Source organism: Coenobita brevimanus, chromosome 55 (genome assembly GCF_032717465.1).
Source record: "Coenobita brevimanus isolate Jiangsu-jjx chromosome 55, ASM3271746v2, whole genome shotgun sequence".
NCBI classification, from domain to species: domain Eukaryota; kingdom Metazoa; phylum Arthropoda; class Malacostraca; order Decapoda; family Coenobitidae; genus Coenobita; species Coenobita brevimanus.
Genome location: NC_137008.1, coordinates 42,693,412 through 42,710,984, shown reverse-complemented (window position 1 = coordinate 42,710,984; position 17,573 = coordinate 42,693,412). Strand labels below are relative to the sequence as shown.

Genomic DNA, 17,573 nt, shown 5'->3' with positions numbered 1-17,573 from the left:
GTAAACGCCAATAAAATATGCATAACACTTTTTTCTGTCATATATATATATATATATATATATATATATATATATATATATATATATCACGGGGTTAATGTGGATTTATGAATTTAAAAATGCTTTAAAAGTTGCTTGTAAATAGGGGCAAAAGTTGTCTTGTGAAAATCAAGCAGTAAGTTTTACTTTATGCCAGCTTACTTCGCCGATTCTCCAAAGATGAGAATTTATAAACTTTCTCAACAGTACACAGCAGAGACTAATTACTTACGAGTGCTGTTTGTAGTACTGTTAGCCTCTCGAGAAAGTGACTCCACCCCTGACAATCAATAGATAACGTTAAAAGTAACAAACAGGTTCTTGCCGGTGCATTAACCCCTGGCTGGCACAACGGATTTAAGCTTAATACAAAAGGACTGGCCTAAGTACCAGTTATGAATAATGTAAAGCGTTTGTGCGAACTAGGAGCGGCAACTAAAATAAGCTTAATGTGGAGAAATAAAACACGATTTTAATTACATTAAGCTCAAAGAAAAGAACTATAAATTTATTGATTACACTGAATTAATTTTACGTTACATGAGTCTCAAAGTGAATTCAAAATAACAAGGGAAGTACACTCACTCGCTCATTCAAACGCTAACACTTAAACCTAGGAAAACGAAAAGAAATACTGGTCAGTAGAGGGGGCTAAGTGTAATGACTGGGCGCCGGTACGTAGGACGGACGTTGCAATACGCTAAACCTCTTCTCCGATTCACCATCTAGGTGGAGATTTCAGGAACTCGCTGTACAACGGCGGCGCTGCTCCACGCTGGGCACACGAATCTGCTTTCACGACGATCAAAGCCTGACTAACTTCGAATTATGAAAGGGGGCTAGGGCAGGCCGTGTTTGCTTCAATGGTCAACGGAAAGAAAGTGAGCGATATACGCTCACAATAAATCACTCAGCGAAGGCGCTAATGTCGCACGCAAGGATGATCACTTATGAAACAGTGAAAAATGTTCTGAAAACCGTCCCAATCGAGTGAATGCTAGGACGGTTGAACTGAGTGATACACAGTGGGAATTCCACTAGAATTCGCGGTTTTCATACTGAAACAAAATGTCACGAACCTACAAATACGCTCTCGCCAATTCGTGACAATATATATATATATATATATATATATATATATATATATATATATATATGTGTGTGTGTGTGTGTGTGTGTGTGTGTGTGTGTGTCGACACAAGTAATCATAACAATGCACAAGCCGGCCCATCTCATTCGTGGTTTACCCACGTCGCTTCACTTCATGTCTAAGTATTTCTATAGGGAAGGTTATCTTGTCGATGGAGAGACACCAGGAGAGAGTATTGGTGAGGTGTGTAGGAGATAACCAGTATAGGCCTTCTCTGTTCCGTTACTCTCTTCTTATTTTAAGTGGGATGATGAAATAGGCAGATTTGGGTCGACTGAGTTTATTGTGAGACGGTTACTTGAATAAAAATTAAGAGCTTGGCATGACCCGTGTTTGGTTACTTGCGGTTTGTGCTAGCTGCTGTCCTCTTACTTTACTCTCACTTTCCTGCTCCCTATCTCTCTCTCCTTGTCTAACTCTTGCTCTCTCCTGTCCTACTCTGTCTTCTACTACCTTCTAACCTTCCTGAATGTGATATCGGACTTATATCTCCCTCTAGCTTCCGGTTAAAATGTGTGGGCGTGCGTGTGCGTACGTTTGTGCGTGTGTATGTCTGTCACGTTTCTGACATGATCAGAGGTGTTTGACATTCTTGCTTAGTCTTGGGTAAGTGGATGTGTTCTGTAACTCTTCCTGGAGAACTCAGACATAACTACCTGTTTTACATATTGCTGCCTATGTCTATATAGCTGCATACCGTAGTTACATATAGTACTGTGTTATATTATGCCTACACATGGTTTGTTATAGATCACACAGCGAATCATCATGCACAAAATGGTAAGAAATATCCTGATTGATTGATTGATTGAGATTCGCCTCCCTGATATAAGGAGGACATGGGCATAGAAAGCCCGTCACGGTAATATTCTTGCTACTAGCACGCTGCATTCTAACGAGGAGGTGGGTGTAAAACCTGAAACTTTATCCCACCAGTTGACACCAGTGTAATGTTAAGACCTGTTATCCCACCGGTATTCACCAGTGTGATGTTAAGAATTTTTATGCCACTGGCTGACACCAGTGTAATGATGATAGGGGGTATGTATTTTCTTACCTGTTGTGGGTATTGATCAACTCACCCATGGATATACAAGTGGTACTCGACTTAGTATAGTGGATGGTAAATATTTATGAAAAGAATGAATTGTGGTAGCGTTTGTAGTTTTTTGGCCGAGTTTAGATTTAGTCGGTACCTCAGGTGGTTGTCGTTCCCTCAGCGAAGGAATCTTGAATTGGAAGGGGAGTGAATTTGGCTTGAGGTCATAATTTCCTTGATTAGGTATACTAATAAAGAAAAGAAAATGCTATATACTTTACTCTACTTTAATAATTCTGTTAATTTCCACAAAAACTTTTTTTATTACATGACCCTTTTTAGTATGAGAGAAGATTGTAAATGTTACTAAGGCTTTTGGGTGATCATTCCTCTAACATTATTACCAGACGAACAATTTGGTATACGCGAGGTATGGAGTTGTTGTACTTTACTTTCTTCTTTGGCCGTTACTCTTGGGCTCAACAATGGCCTCAAGACAGGGACACTTTTTTTTTACAGGCATGAATTGTCTGTTCGGGCTGGCATAGCCTCGAATCAATAAGAATGATTATTTGTATTCATCTTTCACCCATATAATATATTCTCCTCGTGTACTTCTCTTGATTCCCACACCAAGTCAATATTATTTTCAGTTCATCATTAACAATGTTATATAGTCACTAGAAATACATAATCTCTCGGGCATGTCTAGCCTCGAGGAATAATTAAAAAAAAAAAAGAAATACAATCACCAGGAACACCCAATCACTCGGGCTTGTTTAGCCTCGAGGTACAACTCAAATATCACATTACTGCTCACAATCAGTAAGTTCCCTTCCACGCTCCTGTTTATATTTTTCCTACTAAATTAATTTTTTTAAAGAAAGAGAACAGTTAATGAATTTGAAATTTTCCTTTCCGTTACAGAACATATCACTTTTATATTTCTATTCCTTATCCACAAAAAAAGAAGTTCACTTGATAGGATCATTAATAACATATCAACTACTTTCGGTTTGTAAAATACTTCGTGGGTAGTGTAAATGTGTATGTAAAAAGTCTACGGGCAACACCACTAGGAGGCCTCGTGCACACTTTGACGTCGCCGCCGGTGTCTGGGGACTAAACGAACGTCTGTTACACACGATGTCTGGGCAGCAAGTCACTCTACGTTAAACTCTCAACAATATTACTCCTCATAGTTCATAATAAGTAAGGATTAAACAAAGAAAAAGAGGGGGAGGAAGAAGAAATGTGGACGACTCACCTAAACGAACGTCTGTTACACACGATGTCTGGGCAGCAAGTGGGGCCTGTCGGGCACCACAGGACGCCACTGCTAGCTCAAATGAGATTATGTTTTTGAAATATGGTGGGTTTCAATTCTCTTTACTATTTATTTAGCAGTGTACCCATGACGCCAAGACTTTTGATTGAATTGGGGAAAATTTGGGTTTTATTCCTTACTTAATTTAGATACTGATTCTATTACTATCTCAATTTGAATCTGAGAGCAGCTCATGCCATCTAGTGACGGCCAAGATAAACGGAACTTTAAATCCTCACAAATGACATTATTTAGGCCTTTTGGACCATCAACTCAGCATTGCAAAAATAAGGTTTAAACTTAAAAATCAGAAGAAGGAAAAATCTGGTGTTGGTAGATACGATATTGTTAAGCTTAGAAGGGAAGGAGAAGAAAAGGAGGAATTCAGATTAGAATGCAGAAATAGGTTTTTGGTGTTGGAAACATTGGAAGAGGGGGAGAGAAGTGTAGATGAGATGTGGGAGGATGTGAACAATGTTTTGCATGAGACTGCTGAATGTACGATTGGAAGGAGACATAGATTCAGGAGAAAGAAATGGATATCAGAGGAAACGTGGGATATGATAAAAAAGAGAGGTGAGGCTAAATTGAGGAGTGAGATGCAATGCGTTGATGAACGAGAGATTGAATTAGCAAGAGCTGCGTACTGGAGTTTGAATTCAGAAGTAAGAAGGTTAGCTAGGAGAGATAAAAGAAGATGTGTGGATGAAAAGGTTGCAGAGACTGAAATCTTAATAAACAAAAATGATGGACAGAGTCAAAGAATAGCATATGAATCGATTAGAGAACTGAGTGGTAATGCAGGTAAACGCAAGGAAATACCAGTTAGAGACAGGAAGGAAATTTATTGACCAAAGATGGAGATATTAAAAATAGATGGAAAGAGCATTTTGAGACAGTCCTTAATAGACCAATACCACCAGAAGAGGATATACCGTCTGCTCAGGAAGATTTAAATATAGAAACAGGAGAGTTGAGGCTTGCAGAAGTGGAGAAAGCAGTAAAACAGTTAAAGAATAATAAGGCACCAGGGGAGGATGGTTTATTTCCGGAAATGTTTAAAGTGGAGGGGGATAGATTAATAATGATCTTGACCAAGCTATTCAATAAGATATGGGTGACGGGGTTACTACCATCAGTTTGGAAGAATGGTGTAATTGTTAAAGTTCCGAAGAAGGGAGACCTGAGTGAATGTGGTAATTGGAGGGGAATCTCTTTGTCACCGATAGCTTTGAAAGTTTTCAGTAGAGTGTTGTTAAATAGGTTGGAGCCGGTGATTGAGGGTATTCTGAGGGATGAACAGGCTGGTTTTAGAAAGGGACGTGGTTGCAATGATCAGATCTTTATAGTTAGGCATTTGATGCAGCAAGTTAATGAAATGAGAGTACCGTTAAGTCTTTGTTTTGTTGATTTTGAAAAGGCTTTTGATAGTGTTTCGAGAGAGACTATGGGGAAGATCATGAGACATTATGGAATACCAGAGGAGTTTGTGAGGGTCATTATGAACATGCATGAGGACACATTTTGTAAAGTGATAGTTGATGGTTGTCTGAGTGATTCGTTTGAAGTCAAGTCCGGAGTAATTCAAGGTGGTGTTCTATCGCCTTTACTATTTATATTGGTCATTGATTACATTATGAAACGCGTTGGAACAGAAACCGGTGCAGGTATACTTTGGGGAGAGAACAGGAAACTTTTGGATTTAGATTATGCAGATGATATAGTTTTGATTTGTGATGGGCCAGAAGAGATGCAGAGAGTGTTGGACTGTTTGGTGAGTGAAGGTCGCAAGGTGGGTTTGGTTATTAATTGTGGAAAAACTGAAATAATCAATATGAATATGGAAAATGCACAGGAATGTGTAATTGGAGGTATGGTTGTAAAGCAAGTTGATAGGTTTAAATATTTAGGTACTTATTTAGCCAAGGATGGTTCTTTGAACTTTGAATTCAAGGAAAGGTTAAAGAAGGCTAATCAGGCAATGGGAATGCTTAAAAATATTTGGAATAATAACAATTTCTCTGTGCATACAAAAATCAAACTTTATAAGGTAATGGTTAGGAGTATCTTAATTTATGGACACGAGTCTTGGTACAGCACAGTGACTATGGAAAATAAATTCTTGGTGTTTGAAAATAAAGCACTTAGAAGAATATTAGGAGTTAAGTGGTGGGAAAGGATACCAAATAGTAGAATTAGAGAAATAACGGGAGTGCAGCCGATCGATGAATATGTTAGATTCTCACGATGGAAGTGGCTAGGACATGTGTACAGGAGACAGGGAATAGTACGAGGTACACCAGGGTGGGTGGCACTTGGTAGGAGAGGTAGAGGAAGGCCAAAAGAGACGTGGGTGAGGACAATGAGACGGGAAGCTGGAGATGAGTGTTGGGGAGATCTTGAGGAGTTAGCACAAGATAGGATGTGGTGGTGTGAGTTCATCGAGGCCCTATGCATCCCCGAGGGTGCCACAGGAAATGATTGATTGATTGATTGGACTGCTAATCTTACATACTTGTGTTCTAGCAGCTTCATTAGCAAACATTTCACAACTAGGTAACGGAAAGAATTGTATATTCATCACTACTCTGTTTAAGGTTTAAACTCGGCGCCCAACAACGACAAGAAAAGTTGGCGCATGTCTGTTATTCGTTACTCTACGAGACGGGGAATTCCCATAGCTCAACATCCATAATTACATCACCCACTGCATAGATACAGAGATACATACATGTAAAAATAGTTAACCCTACATTAATTCTTAATACATGAATTACTACTTAGGATAGGAACTTATAAACTAATATTCAGGTTACACCCTATCTAACTTAAAATTACAGTACTACTAAACACATACATATCAAATGTGTGGCACTACACGGCTCCCACGTTCGGAAAACAAATTTTACCCAAGTCAATTTTCTATGACATGTGCATGGATGGAATGTTGTTACTCTGATAACTGCTATGAACACTTTGAATTGGAATACCTTTCCCCACAATCGGTGGCACCTGTCGGTCCACATTAAACACCTGATGCGTACCTCGGGAGGTCGCTTACTCACTACATTAGGAGGTATGATCACTCCTTACTCGAGATGTTATGAGGGAATTTATGCCCCAGTCAGCCTCAGGTTTTGGAGGATAGCTTGTCGCTCACCTGAGCTCGACAGGGTCTCTCGAGATTGAGATCACCACGGGAGGCGCTTCCTTACACTGTTCCATTCGCAATCACATTCACTCTGTCCTTTTGTTTCCAGCTCTCCGCCCGCAAGAGGTGAGCGCTCATTCTGTCCTGAAGACTCCACTACCTCACAAACCGTGCTAACTGTAAGGTGAGGGGATTGGCCACTCCCCTCGAAATAAGGCACTTCCTGGTTCCAACAGGAACTCTTCACTCTTTTTCTTTTTACACCCTCTCCTCGGGGATGAGTCCACCCGGAACATAACTTTTTAAGCAGTTATGTTTCACAACATTCGTCACATGCACTTGTCCACTTTTCTAACACTCCTCTATGAGTCTCTGAGGGGCATTCCTCACTCGCGGCGGTAATCGTTCATCTTCGGGCTCCGGGGCGAGCTCCTGCTGCAGCGGTTCTAAGAGCCATTCCTCGGTACCGTAATATGGTTTTACCTTTTCAGCAGCCCTTTGTATTTTTTTTCCACTAAATACATTTTCAATGATATAAACACTTCCATCTAGCAGTACTTCAATCACTTTATATGGGCCGTCCCATTTGGCATTCAGTTTTCTACAGGTACCCGGTTGTATGGTCTCTTTTTTCGCCCACACCAAACTATTGACTTCAACCTTCTGGACTCTCCTCCGCCTGTTGGCCACCTCCCGGTATCGCCTCGTCATCCGTTGGGTCGTATCCTTTATGAGAGTGTGTGCTATCGCCAGGTCGTCCTCCTCTGCATCCACAGAAGGCAATAAGGTACCAATGAGGCGAGGGGGATGGCGTGAGAAGAAGGCATAATAAGGTTGTTGTCCCGTGCTCGAGTGCACCGCTTGATTTATGACGGTTTGACACGATTGAAGCAGCTGAGGCCAACGTAAGGGATGTCCATTGCAGAGAGATGCTAGGATGCTTTTCATAGTTCGATGCATCCTTTCAGTGGTAGAGTTTCCCTGGGGATGATAAGGGGTGACGTAGAACAAGTCCACCTGGTTCCTCCGGCAGAACTTCTTGAACTCTCCACTCGTGAACTCTCCGCCGTTGTCCAGCACGATACCTCGTGGCGTCCCAAAGTCGGTGAAGTATTGCCCAAGACAGTGTATGATGTGTTGTGTATGTTTATCCCTGATGGCATAATATTTGACGAACCTACTATAATGATCTATCACAGTAAGGACATAGCGGTAACCCTGAGATCCAGCAACCATATCAGTCAAGTCAATCCCGATACGTTCCAATGGTTTACTTACAGGCGGGAAACCTTTCCAAGGTTGCTGCAACCCAGTTTCACCTTTGAATCTCTGACAAGTGGGACACTGTTTCACATACTCGCATACAACTACCTTTAGATTTGGCCAATAGAATAGTTCTTCGGCTTTCTTAATAGATTTTTTCTGACCTAGATGTCCTGAGGTTTCGTGCGCGTGTTTGATTGCTTCTCTACTGATTGACTTAGGAATCACCAAACAATATTGGATGCTACCATCACTTGTTTCACGGGCAAAGTATAATAGTTCGTCAATCAATGCGAATTGGCTCAACATAGCTTTCGGTAGTCTTTTAGCAGGGAGCTTCTCACTATGCAAGTACTTAACTAACTCATCCCACATGGGTTCTTCTCGTTGCTTAGCTCTCATCTCGTCTCGACTAAATCCAAGCCAGTTGGTTTCTGACTGGTGGAATATTACTCTGACAGGTCTAGAAAGTTGATCAGCGACTACATTATATTTACCCTTGACATACTGCACGTTGTAGTCGTACTCACGCATCTCGAGAATCCATCTGTTCATACGTGGGGATTTGGTTTTTCGCTTAAATATACTAGTAAGCGGTTGATGGTCTGTCAAGATAGTAAAGTGGGAACCCCACAAGTAATGGTGAAAGTTGCGGCATGTGAGAACAACTGCCAATGCTTCTTTGTCTGTTGCGGAATATTTCCTCTCGCAAGGATTGAGCTTTTTGGAAAAGTAACCAATTGGCAAGTTGGAGTTGTCTGGTTGGATCTGACTTAATACGCCACCAATATGAGTGTTGCTTGCGTCGGTGGTTACAATGAATGGTCGAGTCACGTTGGCTCTTACCAATACTGGCGCATTCACTAAGCTCGACTTCAATTGATCAAAAGCAGATTGACACTCATCTGACCATTCAAACGCTATTCTGTATCTGGTTAAGTTAGTTAGGGGAGCTGCTATTTTTGCGAACGAAGGTACGTGTTTTCGGTAGAATCCGCACATTCCAAGGAATCTCCGGACTTCTTTTACTTTGGTGGGTCTTTTCATTTTGTTGATAGCCTCTATGTTTTTTGGGTCCGGCGTACTCCCGGCCGCTGAGATTTTATGGCCAAGAAAGGTCACTTCTTTTAACCCAAAGGTACATTTGCTTAAATTTAACTTGGCCCCATTCTGTGAGAGTAAAGTGAATAGTTGCTGTAAGCGACTCAACAACATGGAGAAGTCATCAGCCCAGATTATCAAATCGTCTAAATAATTCTTTACCCATCCTTGCTTCAACAATGGAGTAAGAATGTCCTGCATTCGTCGGGAAAATATGGCTGGTGAACATTTTAGTCCGAATGGTAAGCGCCTAAATCTGTAAAGTGTGACTCCATCACTGAATGTGGTTAAATCACGACTTTCCTCGTCCAACATGATTTGAAAATATGCCTCACGCATATCAAGAGTCACATAGTAATTATGACCTGCGGCCTGCTCGACTAACTCTTCCAGTCTGGGCAGTGGATAGATATCCGTGGCTAGGTGTTGATTCACGTGGCGATAATCTAAACACATGCGCTTGCTGCCGTCCAGCTTGTTAACTAATACAATAGGAGATAACCAGGCAGCTGTTGATCTTTCAATAATTTCTCTCTCTTCCATGTCTTGCAACATTTCAGCGATCACCTGTTTAGCTTGTTCAGGGTATCGATAGATCGGTCCACGGCTGGGCTGTGGATCTGCTACTTTAATGTGAACGGGGGGACCGCTGATGGTTCCTAGTTCTCCTTTTTCCAAAATGAAGAGAGGATCGTGTTGCAGAATTACGTTAGCTAATTCTTCTTGTTGAGCTGAATCTAAGTGTGGCCATGTCTGTTCGTCAATTAGCTTTCGGAGTCGTTGAACACGAGTTCCGCTTACATCAGTTCGATCACTGGTAGGGATCAGGTCATTATGGATTTTGGTTACTGAGTTGACTGTACTTACAGGAGGGTCGTCAATGATTTCATATGAGCCTAGAATGGTACCTATCCGAAACAGTTTGTCTTGTTTGGCTCTATTATTGAGGGGCAAATAGACTAGGCCCTCTGAATTCACCTGTAATAAGTAAGGGTGACTATTATGACTGAAACGTGCTTGTGGGTAAAATAGTAAAGTGGTTTTAGGCTCCTCACTCACTGGCACGGCAATGAATTTGGTTTGATATGGGGTGAGTCTCTCTACTGTTACAAGATTAATTTGTTTCAACTGTTGAGGGTTCCTGACGGCTCTGATAGGTGTGACCTGGACTCGTTCAACTTTTCCTTTTCGCCGCGGAACGTAGTTCATGACGTACGGGGCTCCTCCCCACATTAGCGCTCGTTGTGCACCATTCCAGATCAACGGAGATTGTCCGAGGACATCACATCCCAACAACAGTTCAGTAGTCAAGTAGGCGTTCGGAACGACTGGACACCACTGTTGATGAACTTTCTCATCTCCCACTCTAATATCTACTTTGACCATACCCAGGATACGGAGTGGCGCTCCTGTGACTCCCTGTAATCTCGGTGGATTTCTCTTCGTGTTTATTTCTGTTCCTAACCGCTTCGCGGTGGCCTCTTTAAGTAAGGTATATCCACTACCTGTGTCAACTACAGCTTCCACTATTTTATTATTCACGTTGACACTTATTGTGGGCGATGTTATACCTGCGGTTAGTCAAATAGCCTGATGGGGGAACTTTGTTTGAGTGGCTGTCTGCCTCGCATTTGGACTGGGTGGGTGAAATCTGTTATTGCCCCACATCGCTGCGCTGCGGTTTATGCGCCCTGGGCAATCATTACTGCCTCTACGACATCCCAACCTACGGCAATCAAAACAGTGGCCTGGTGGTGGTTTGGCCCAACATTCTTGCAACGTGTGTGAACTCTTCAGACAATGACTACAGTATTTTCGCCTCGGTGTTTCAGTAGATTGTTTTTGATTGAGTTGTTCTAAATTTGTTTTCAAATCCCTTGAGCTCTCAATTCAGTTACTTCCTTGTCTGACTCGGATTGGCAGTTATCATGGGATGGTCTTGGTGGATTATCAACTACATTGGTATCTGAGGGATTTTCACTTTTATTGTCTCTATCCAGCATTGCATTAACTCTGGTGGTATACCTCTCTTCGAGAAGCTGCCTTTCATTTTCGATCCTGTCAATGAATTTACGGAGTGGATATCCGTCATCAAGGTAACCTTCCAATTTTTCCCTAGACTCAAGCGGAAGACCATACCACAGTTTCTTCTTGATCCTTTTATCTCGCGAGGGAAACTTTTCTTTCGGGAACTTTGTTTCGAGAGCCGCATGCTTACACATGAACCTATGTACAAACGCCTGGGGTGATTCCTCCCAGTCATAGGTCATGTTCTCTAACTCTTGCCAAGCTCGATCTACACTCAGCTCGATGGCAAACTCCACATTCAAGAATTTTTTAAGCTCGGGCCATGACAGTGCAAAATGTTTCTTTTGATAGTTATGAATAAAAGTGGCCAATTCAGAACCCATTCGACTCTTGGCAACCTGGATTCTAGTTGCGTTGCTAGTATGAGTCTGTTCCACCGCCTCACAAAACATTTCGAGGCGAGATGTAGCTTCTATCCCTTGTAGCTGATTCAATTCCAAAATTGGGATATCGCGCGGTTTTGTGAGAGAGTGGTGTGAACTCATAATGTGTGAACAAGGGGTCGAGTGTGAAAGCAGCGTTCTGTTAGTAGCACCGAACTGTTCCTCAGCCTCATCCAATTGAATGGTTACATGATCTCGCCCTACTTGTGACGGACGATCAGCTTCCGGCTGCGTCTGAGCAAACAACTGTCCATATAGAGACATGGTGACTAATGTACTATTCTTACAAAAAAGAGGAAATTAAATTTTGAAATATTCTCTCTTTACTTTTCACTTCCCTTCATTTTCTCACCAACGCCACTAATTTGGGAACGATGAATATCCCACCGCTGCCACCAGTGTAAAACCTGAAACTTTATCCCACCAGTTGACACCAGTGTAATGTTAAGACCTGTTATCCCACCGGTATTCACCAGTGTGATGTTAAGAATTTTTATGCCACTGGCTGACACCAGTGTAATGATGATAGGGGGTATGTATTTTCTTACCTGTTGTGGGTATTGATCAACTCACCCATGGATATACAAGTGGTACTCGACTTAGTATAGTGGATGGTAAATATTTATGAAAAGAATGAATTGTGGTAGCGTTTGTAGTTTTTTGGCCGAGTTTAGATTTAGTCGGTACCTCAGGTGGTTGTCGTTCCCTCAGCGAAGGAATCTTGAATTGGAAGGGGAGTGAATTTGGCTTGAGGTCATAATTTCCTTGATTAGGTATACTAATAAAGAAAAGAAAATGCTATATACTTTACTCTACTTTAATAATTGTTAATTTCCACAAAAACTTTTTTTATTACATGACCCTTTTTAGTATGAGAGAAGATTGTAAATGTTACTAAGGCTTTTGGGTGATCATTCCTCTAACATTATTACCAGACGAACAATTTGGTATACGCGAGGTATGGAGTTGTTGTACTTTACTTTCTTCTTTGGCCGTTACTCTTGGGCTCAACAATGGCCTCAAGACAGGGACACTTTTTTTTTACAGGCATGAATTGTCTGTTCGGGCTGGCATAGCCTCGAATCAATAAGAATGATTATTTGTATTCATCTTTCACCCATATAATGTATTCTCCTCGTGTACTTCTCTTGATTCCCACACCAAGTCAATATTATTTTCATTTCATCATTAACAATGTTATATAGTCACTAGAAATACATAATCTCTCGGGCATGTCTAGCCTCGAGGAATAATTAAAAAAAAAAAAGAAATACAATCACCAGGAACACCCAATCACTCGGGCTTGTTTAGCCTCGAGGTACAACTCAAATATCACATTACTGCTCACAATCAGTAAGTTCCCTTTCACGCTCCTGTTTATATTTTTCCTACTAAATTAATTTTTTTAAAGAAAGAGAACAGTTAATGAATTTGAAATTTTCCTTTCCGTTACAGAACATATCACTTTTATATTTCTATTCCTTATCCACAAAAAAAGAAGTTCACTTGATAGGATCATTAATAACATATCAACTACTTTCGGTTTGTAAAATACTTCGTGGGTAGTGTAAATGTGTATGTAACAAGTCTACGGGCAACACCACTAGGAGGCCTCGTGCACACTTTGACGTCGCCGCCGGTGTCTGGGGACTAAACGAACGTCTGTTACACACGATGTCTGGGCAGCAAGTCACTCTACGTTAAACTCTCAACAATATTACTCCTCATAGTTCATAATAAGTAAGGATTAAACAAAGAAAAAGAGGGGGAGGAAGAAGAAATGTGGACGACTCACCTAAACGAACGTCTGTTACACACGATGTCTGGGCAGCAAGTGGGGCCTGTCGGGCACCACAGGACGCCACTGCTAGCTCAAATGAGATTATGTTTTTGAAATATGGTGGGTTTCAATTCTCTTTACTATTTATTTAGCAGTGTACCCATGACGCCAAAACTTTTGATTGAATTGGGGAATATTTGGGATTTATTCCTTACTTAATTTAGATACTGATTCTATTACTATCTCAATTTGAATCTGAGAGCAGCTCATGCCATCTAGTGACGGCCAAGATAAACGGAACTTTAAATCCTCACAAATGACATTATTTAGGCCTTTTGGACTGCTAATCTTACATACTTGTGTTCTAGCAGCTTCATTAGCAAACATTTCACAACTAGGTAACGGAAAGAATTGTATATTCATCACTACTCTGTTTAAGGTTTAAACTCGGAGCCCAACAACGACAAGAAAAGTTGGCGCATGTCTGTTATTCGTTACTCTACGAGACGGGGAATTCCCATAGCTCAACATCCATAATTACATCACCCACTGCATAGATACAGAGATACATACATGTAAAAATAGTTAACCCTACATTAATTCTTAATATATGAATTACTACTTAGGATAGGAACTTATAAACTAATATTCAGGTTACACCCTATCTAACTTAAATTACAGTACTACTAAACACATACATATCAAATGTGTGGCACTACATGGGTAGGCAGAGACCACCTCCAAAAGCACGGGAGCGGAAGTTTGTTCAATGAGATTCGCAGCAGTCTGGAATCTGCCGACAGCACCAACAGGTTGGTCGTTCAAATTGGAATGGAGGCGGGCTGTTGCAAGACAGTCCAAAACATAATGAAGCAGTGGTTGATCGGTTTGGTCAAGGCAGTGAGGGCATGGGTCGGGGTTCTTACCAGTTATCAGGGTGTAGCAGGGAAACCCTAATCGTAAGCGGCGAATGCACACTATAAGATGATTGGGAGTGCCAGGGGCAACAGAGAGGGGTGTATAGGACGTAGCCTTTGCGTACCATTGCGCCGAGTGTGAACCCTCCCAAACTTTCGACTCATGTTCTTCAATTGACAGGAGGCCGAGGATGGTGGTCACCTTACGCCTGAGGAGAGAAAGGCTGGGCCGCAAGGGGAACGTAACCTCGGGAAGAGAGCAGGCATCACGAGCAGCAAGATCAGCACGTTTGTTCCCTGCAATGCCAACATGTCCAGGGAGCCAATGAAGAAATATTTCACCACCTCTTCTAGTAATAGAATGAGCCACAGCCATGATAATTGTTAACAGATGAACATTGTCACAGAAGTGATGTGCCATGAGGCCATGGAGGGAGGAGAGGGAGTCTGTGTGGATCATGACACGCCGAGAGAGGTGTTGATCAGCATGTCTGAGCGCACCGAGTATGGCCACCAACTCAGTCTGGTAAGGTGAAACCCCAGATGATATACGCCAAGCCTCGACATGGGAGCCACAGATCATCGCAGCACCTGCAATCCCATCAGCATCAACCGACCCGACAGTATAATAAATGGCAGAGTCAGGTGTGTGTAGAGCTGCCACACGACTGAGACCATCCTGGCATAGTAAAGTGGGAAATGAGGACCTGGGTGTCCCTGACAAAGGTAGAATGCATGTGAAAGCTGAAGGTAGCCAAGGAGGTGCAGGGGAATACCCAGGAAAGGGCAAATCGGGGTCACCTATGACGTGGTCAGGTACATCTAGGCTCTGAATGATGCCGGCAGCAGTAAGAATCCAGTCCCCTTCAGGTTGTGGATTAGGGGGTCGACTGAGAGTACACTCAAGTAATGCAGACACAGTAAGGTGAGGTTGGTGCTGGCAGAGTTGGGCAATGACAGCCGTGCTACGTGCCCATATCTGGTACTTAAGGGACGGGAAGCCACTCTCAGCCCTAAGGTTGATAAGAGAAGTCCATGGGGGTGCACCAAGCATGACGTGTAGAGCAGTGTTCTGAATTACCTCAAGAGAGCTGCTGAGCTTTCCAGAGATGCCACTTAAGCAAAGTGCACTGTAGTCCGCTATCGAGCGAATGGCATGCACGTAATATGTTCTGAGGACTCGGAATGAGGCCCCTAGAGAGCAACAACATAGGGCTTTGAAGGCAGAGGTGCGGGTGGCAGCACGTTCCCGTAAGTAGCGGACATGGTGACCAAACGTCAACCTGCTATCAAACCAGACAGCTAGGTACTGGTGATGGTAAACCAGACCTAGGTGATGACCCCCAAAAAGGAGAGGACGGTCAGGTGGATATAAACCAAAGGGCAGATATTTGGATTTCGCAAGATTGACCTTGAACCCAAGGTCACAGCACTTGTCATACAAGAGGGAGAGGGCGGCCGGTGCCTGGGCAAAGCAGTCCCTATGTGAAAACACAAGTGCCAGGTCGTCCGCATAGCAAAGCAGGGTGACACCACGGCCATAGTTGATGCTGAAAAGGCCCTCAATGAGCACATTAAACAGGAGTGGACTCAGTACACTGCCCTGAGAAGTTCCATTTTCGTGTGAATATGAGGCAGAAATATGACCCTGGAAGCGGACACGAGCTGACCAGCCATGGAAGAAATCCCTCACCCATGACAGGAGTCTTCCCCCCACCCCCTTAGTCACAAGGGCTGCCAGGACTGCAACAGGGTTAGCTATTTTGAAGGCCTTCTCAAGATCGAGGAAAACAGCCATACCGCGACCGTGTCTTAGCGCGCCAAGAAAGGAAGTGAGACAATACGATGTGCTGCTGCTTGGGAGATAGGCAAAAAGATATGGATGGAGAGGGCCTAATCTCCAAGCTTGACAAGAAAGCACAAGCCTTTCCGCGGTCTTGGCTATGCAGCTAAGAAGGGAAACTGGCCTTAGGTTGGTTGGGTCACGGGGTTTGGGTATGGGGTGAATGATGGCTGTGTTCCACGGTCTCGGGAGACGACCTTCCACCCACGAACGGTTGAGTAAATCAAGGATAGCGGCCTTTCCACTCAAGCCACCATGAGCCAGGAAAGAATAAACCACACCATCGCTTCCTGCGGCTGTATCTCGCCTGTGATTAAGTGCCCTTTCGAGTTCACCACTTGTGAACAGGTGGTCAGCGACATCAGGGCGGGAGCAGGCAGCCTCAATAGCTTCCCTCCGGGGGCCTGCTAGGCGCTCCTGCAAGTCCCTGACAGCCTGTGGTAGTACAGTAGTGGCTGTGCATGCAGCAAAGAGGGCCACAAGACGTTCAGCCTCGCCAGCTGGATCAGGGTAGGATGGAGGTCTGGGCAGCCGAGGACTGGACGCATACTTGATACGAGCCCACATCTCTTTGAGGGTGGAGTGGGAGTCTAGAGACTGGCACCATTTTGTCCAAGCTTCCTCCTGGATGCGACGTTTTTCTTGTAGAACATGCTTCCACTGTAGCCAGGTAGTTCCTTGTTGGTGAGGAGGGCCATCGACGGAAAGTCTTACGGGCCGAGTTAAGCCTGTGATTGAGTTCTCGCACCCTTTCATCGAAGTACCAGTGATCCTTGATGTGGACAGACTGGCCTTTAGTCAAAGGAATACTGGCGGCAGCAGCACCGTGAAGGGTGTGGGCGAGATGGTCGGCATACTCGTCGAGGGTAGACTGGGGAACGGCAGCAAGTAAGGTGGCTTCAACAGCCTCGGTATACTGAGGCCAGTGTGCCCGACGGAGATCCCAGCGGGGTGGAGGTGGCGGTGGGGGTGGAAGTGGGGCCACCGGGAGTTCCGTCACCAGAGTGAAATGGTCGGTGGTGAGGAAGGAATGCAGGGACCACCTGGACATAATGGCAAGAGGAGAGGAGACGAAGGAGAGGTCAAGCCTACCGCCACTGACATAGGTAGGCTCGCTCAGATCATTTAAAAGTGCAACCCCCTCAGTTTCTTCGAGGGTCATGGCTAAGTGGCGACCCGCTTCATTCGATGGGATGGGTGAGAAGAGGACGGGATGGTGAGCGTTGAAATCTCCCTCGATAAAGGTGGACTCAGCTGCAGCATGAGCCATAATCTCCCCCAAGTCTAGGGTCCCTCCCGGATTCTTGTAGATGTTGAAGATTGTCAGGGAGGTTGAGGCGAGTTGCAGGACGACACCCTGTACCTCAACGCCCTCACCACAGTGGATAGGAAGGTCGTACTCATAGCAAGGGATGTGTTCCCACACAAGGATAGCACACCCTCATGTAGTACCTCGGATCCAGGGGAGAAAATAGCCCTTGAAGCCTCCGAG

The 17,573-nt window shown here is 43.6% G+C and overlaps 1 protein-coding gene across 1 annotated transcript in view; it reads right to left on the bottom strand.

Annotated features, from left to right (window-relative positions):
- The window catches only part of LOC145401311 (uncharacterized), a 56,829-nt gene extending 39,478 nt beyond the window's left edge, over positions 1-17,351 (bottom strand). The window contains exons 1-2 of the mRNA XM_080273638.1: positions 16,830-17,351; positions 14,020-16,741 (exon numbers count right to left, since the gene is read on the bottom strand). Of these exons, the coding sequence (XP_080129764.1) occupies positions 14,020-16,741; positions 16,830-17,351 (3,244 nt within the window). The remainder of the gene's footprint in view (positions 1-14,019; positions 16,742-16,829) is intronic.
- Between the last annotated feature and the right edge of the window lie 222 nt (positions 17,352-17,573).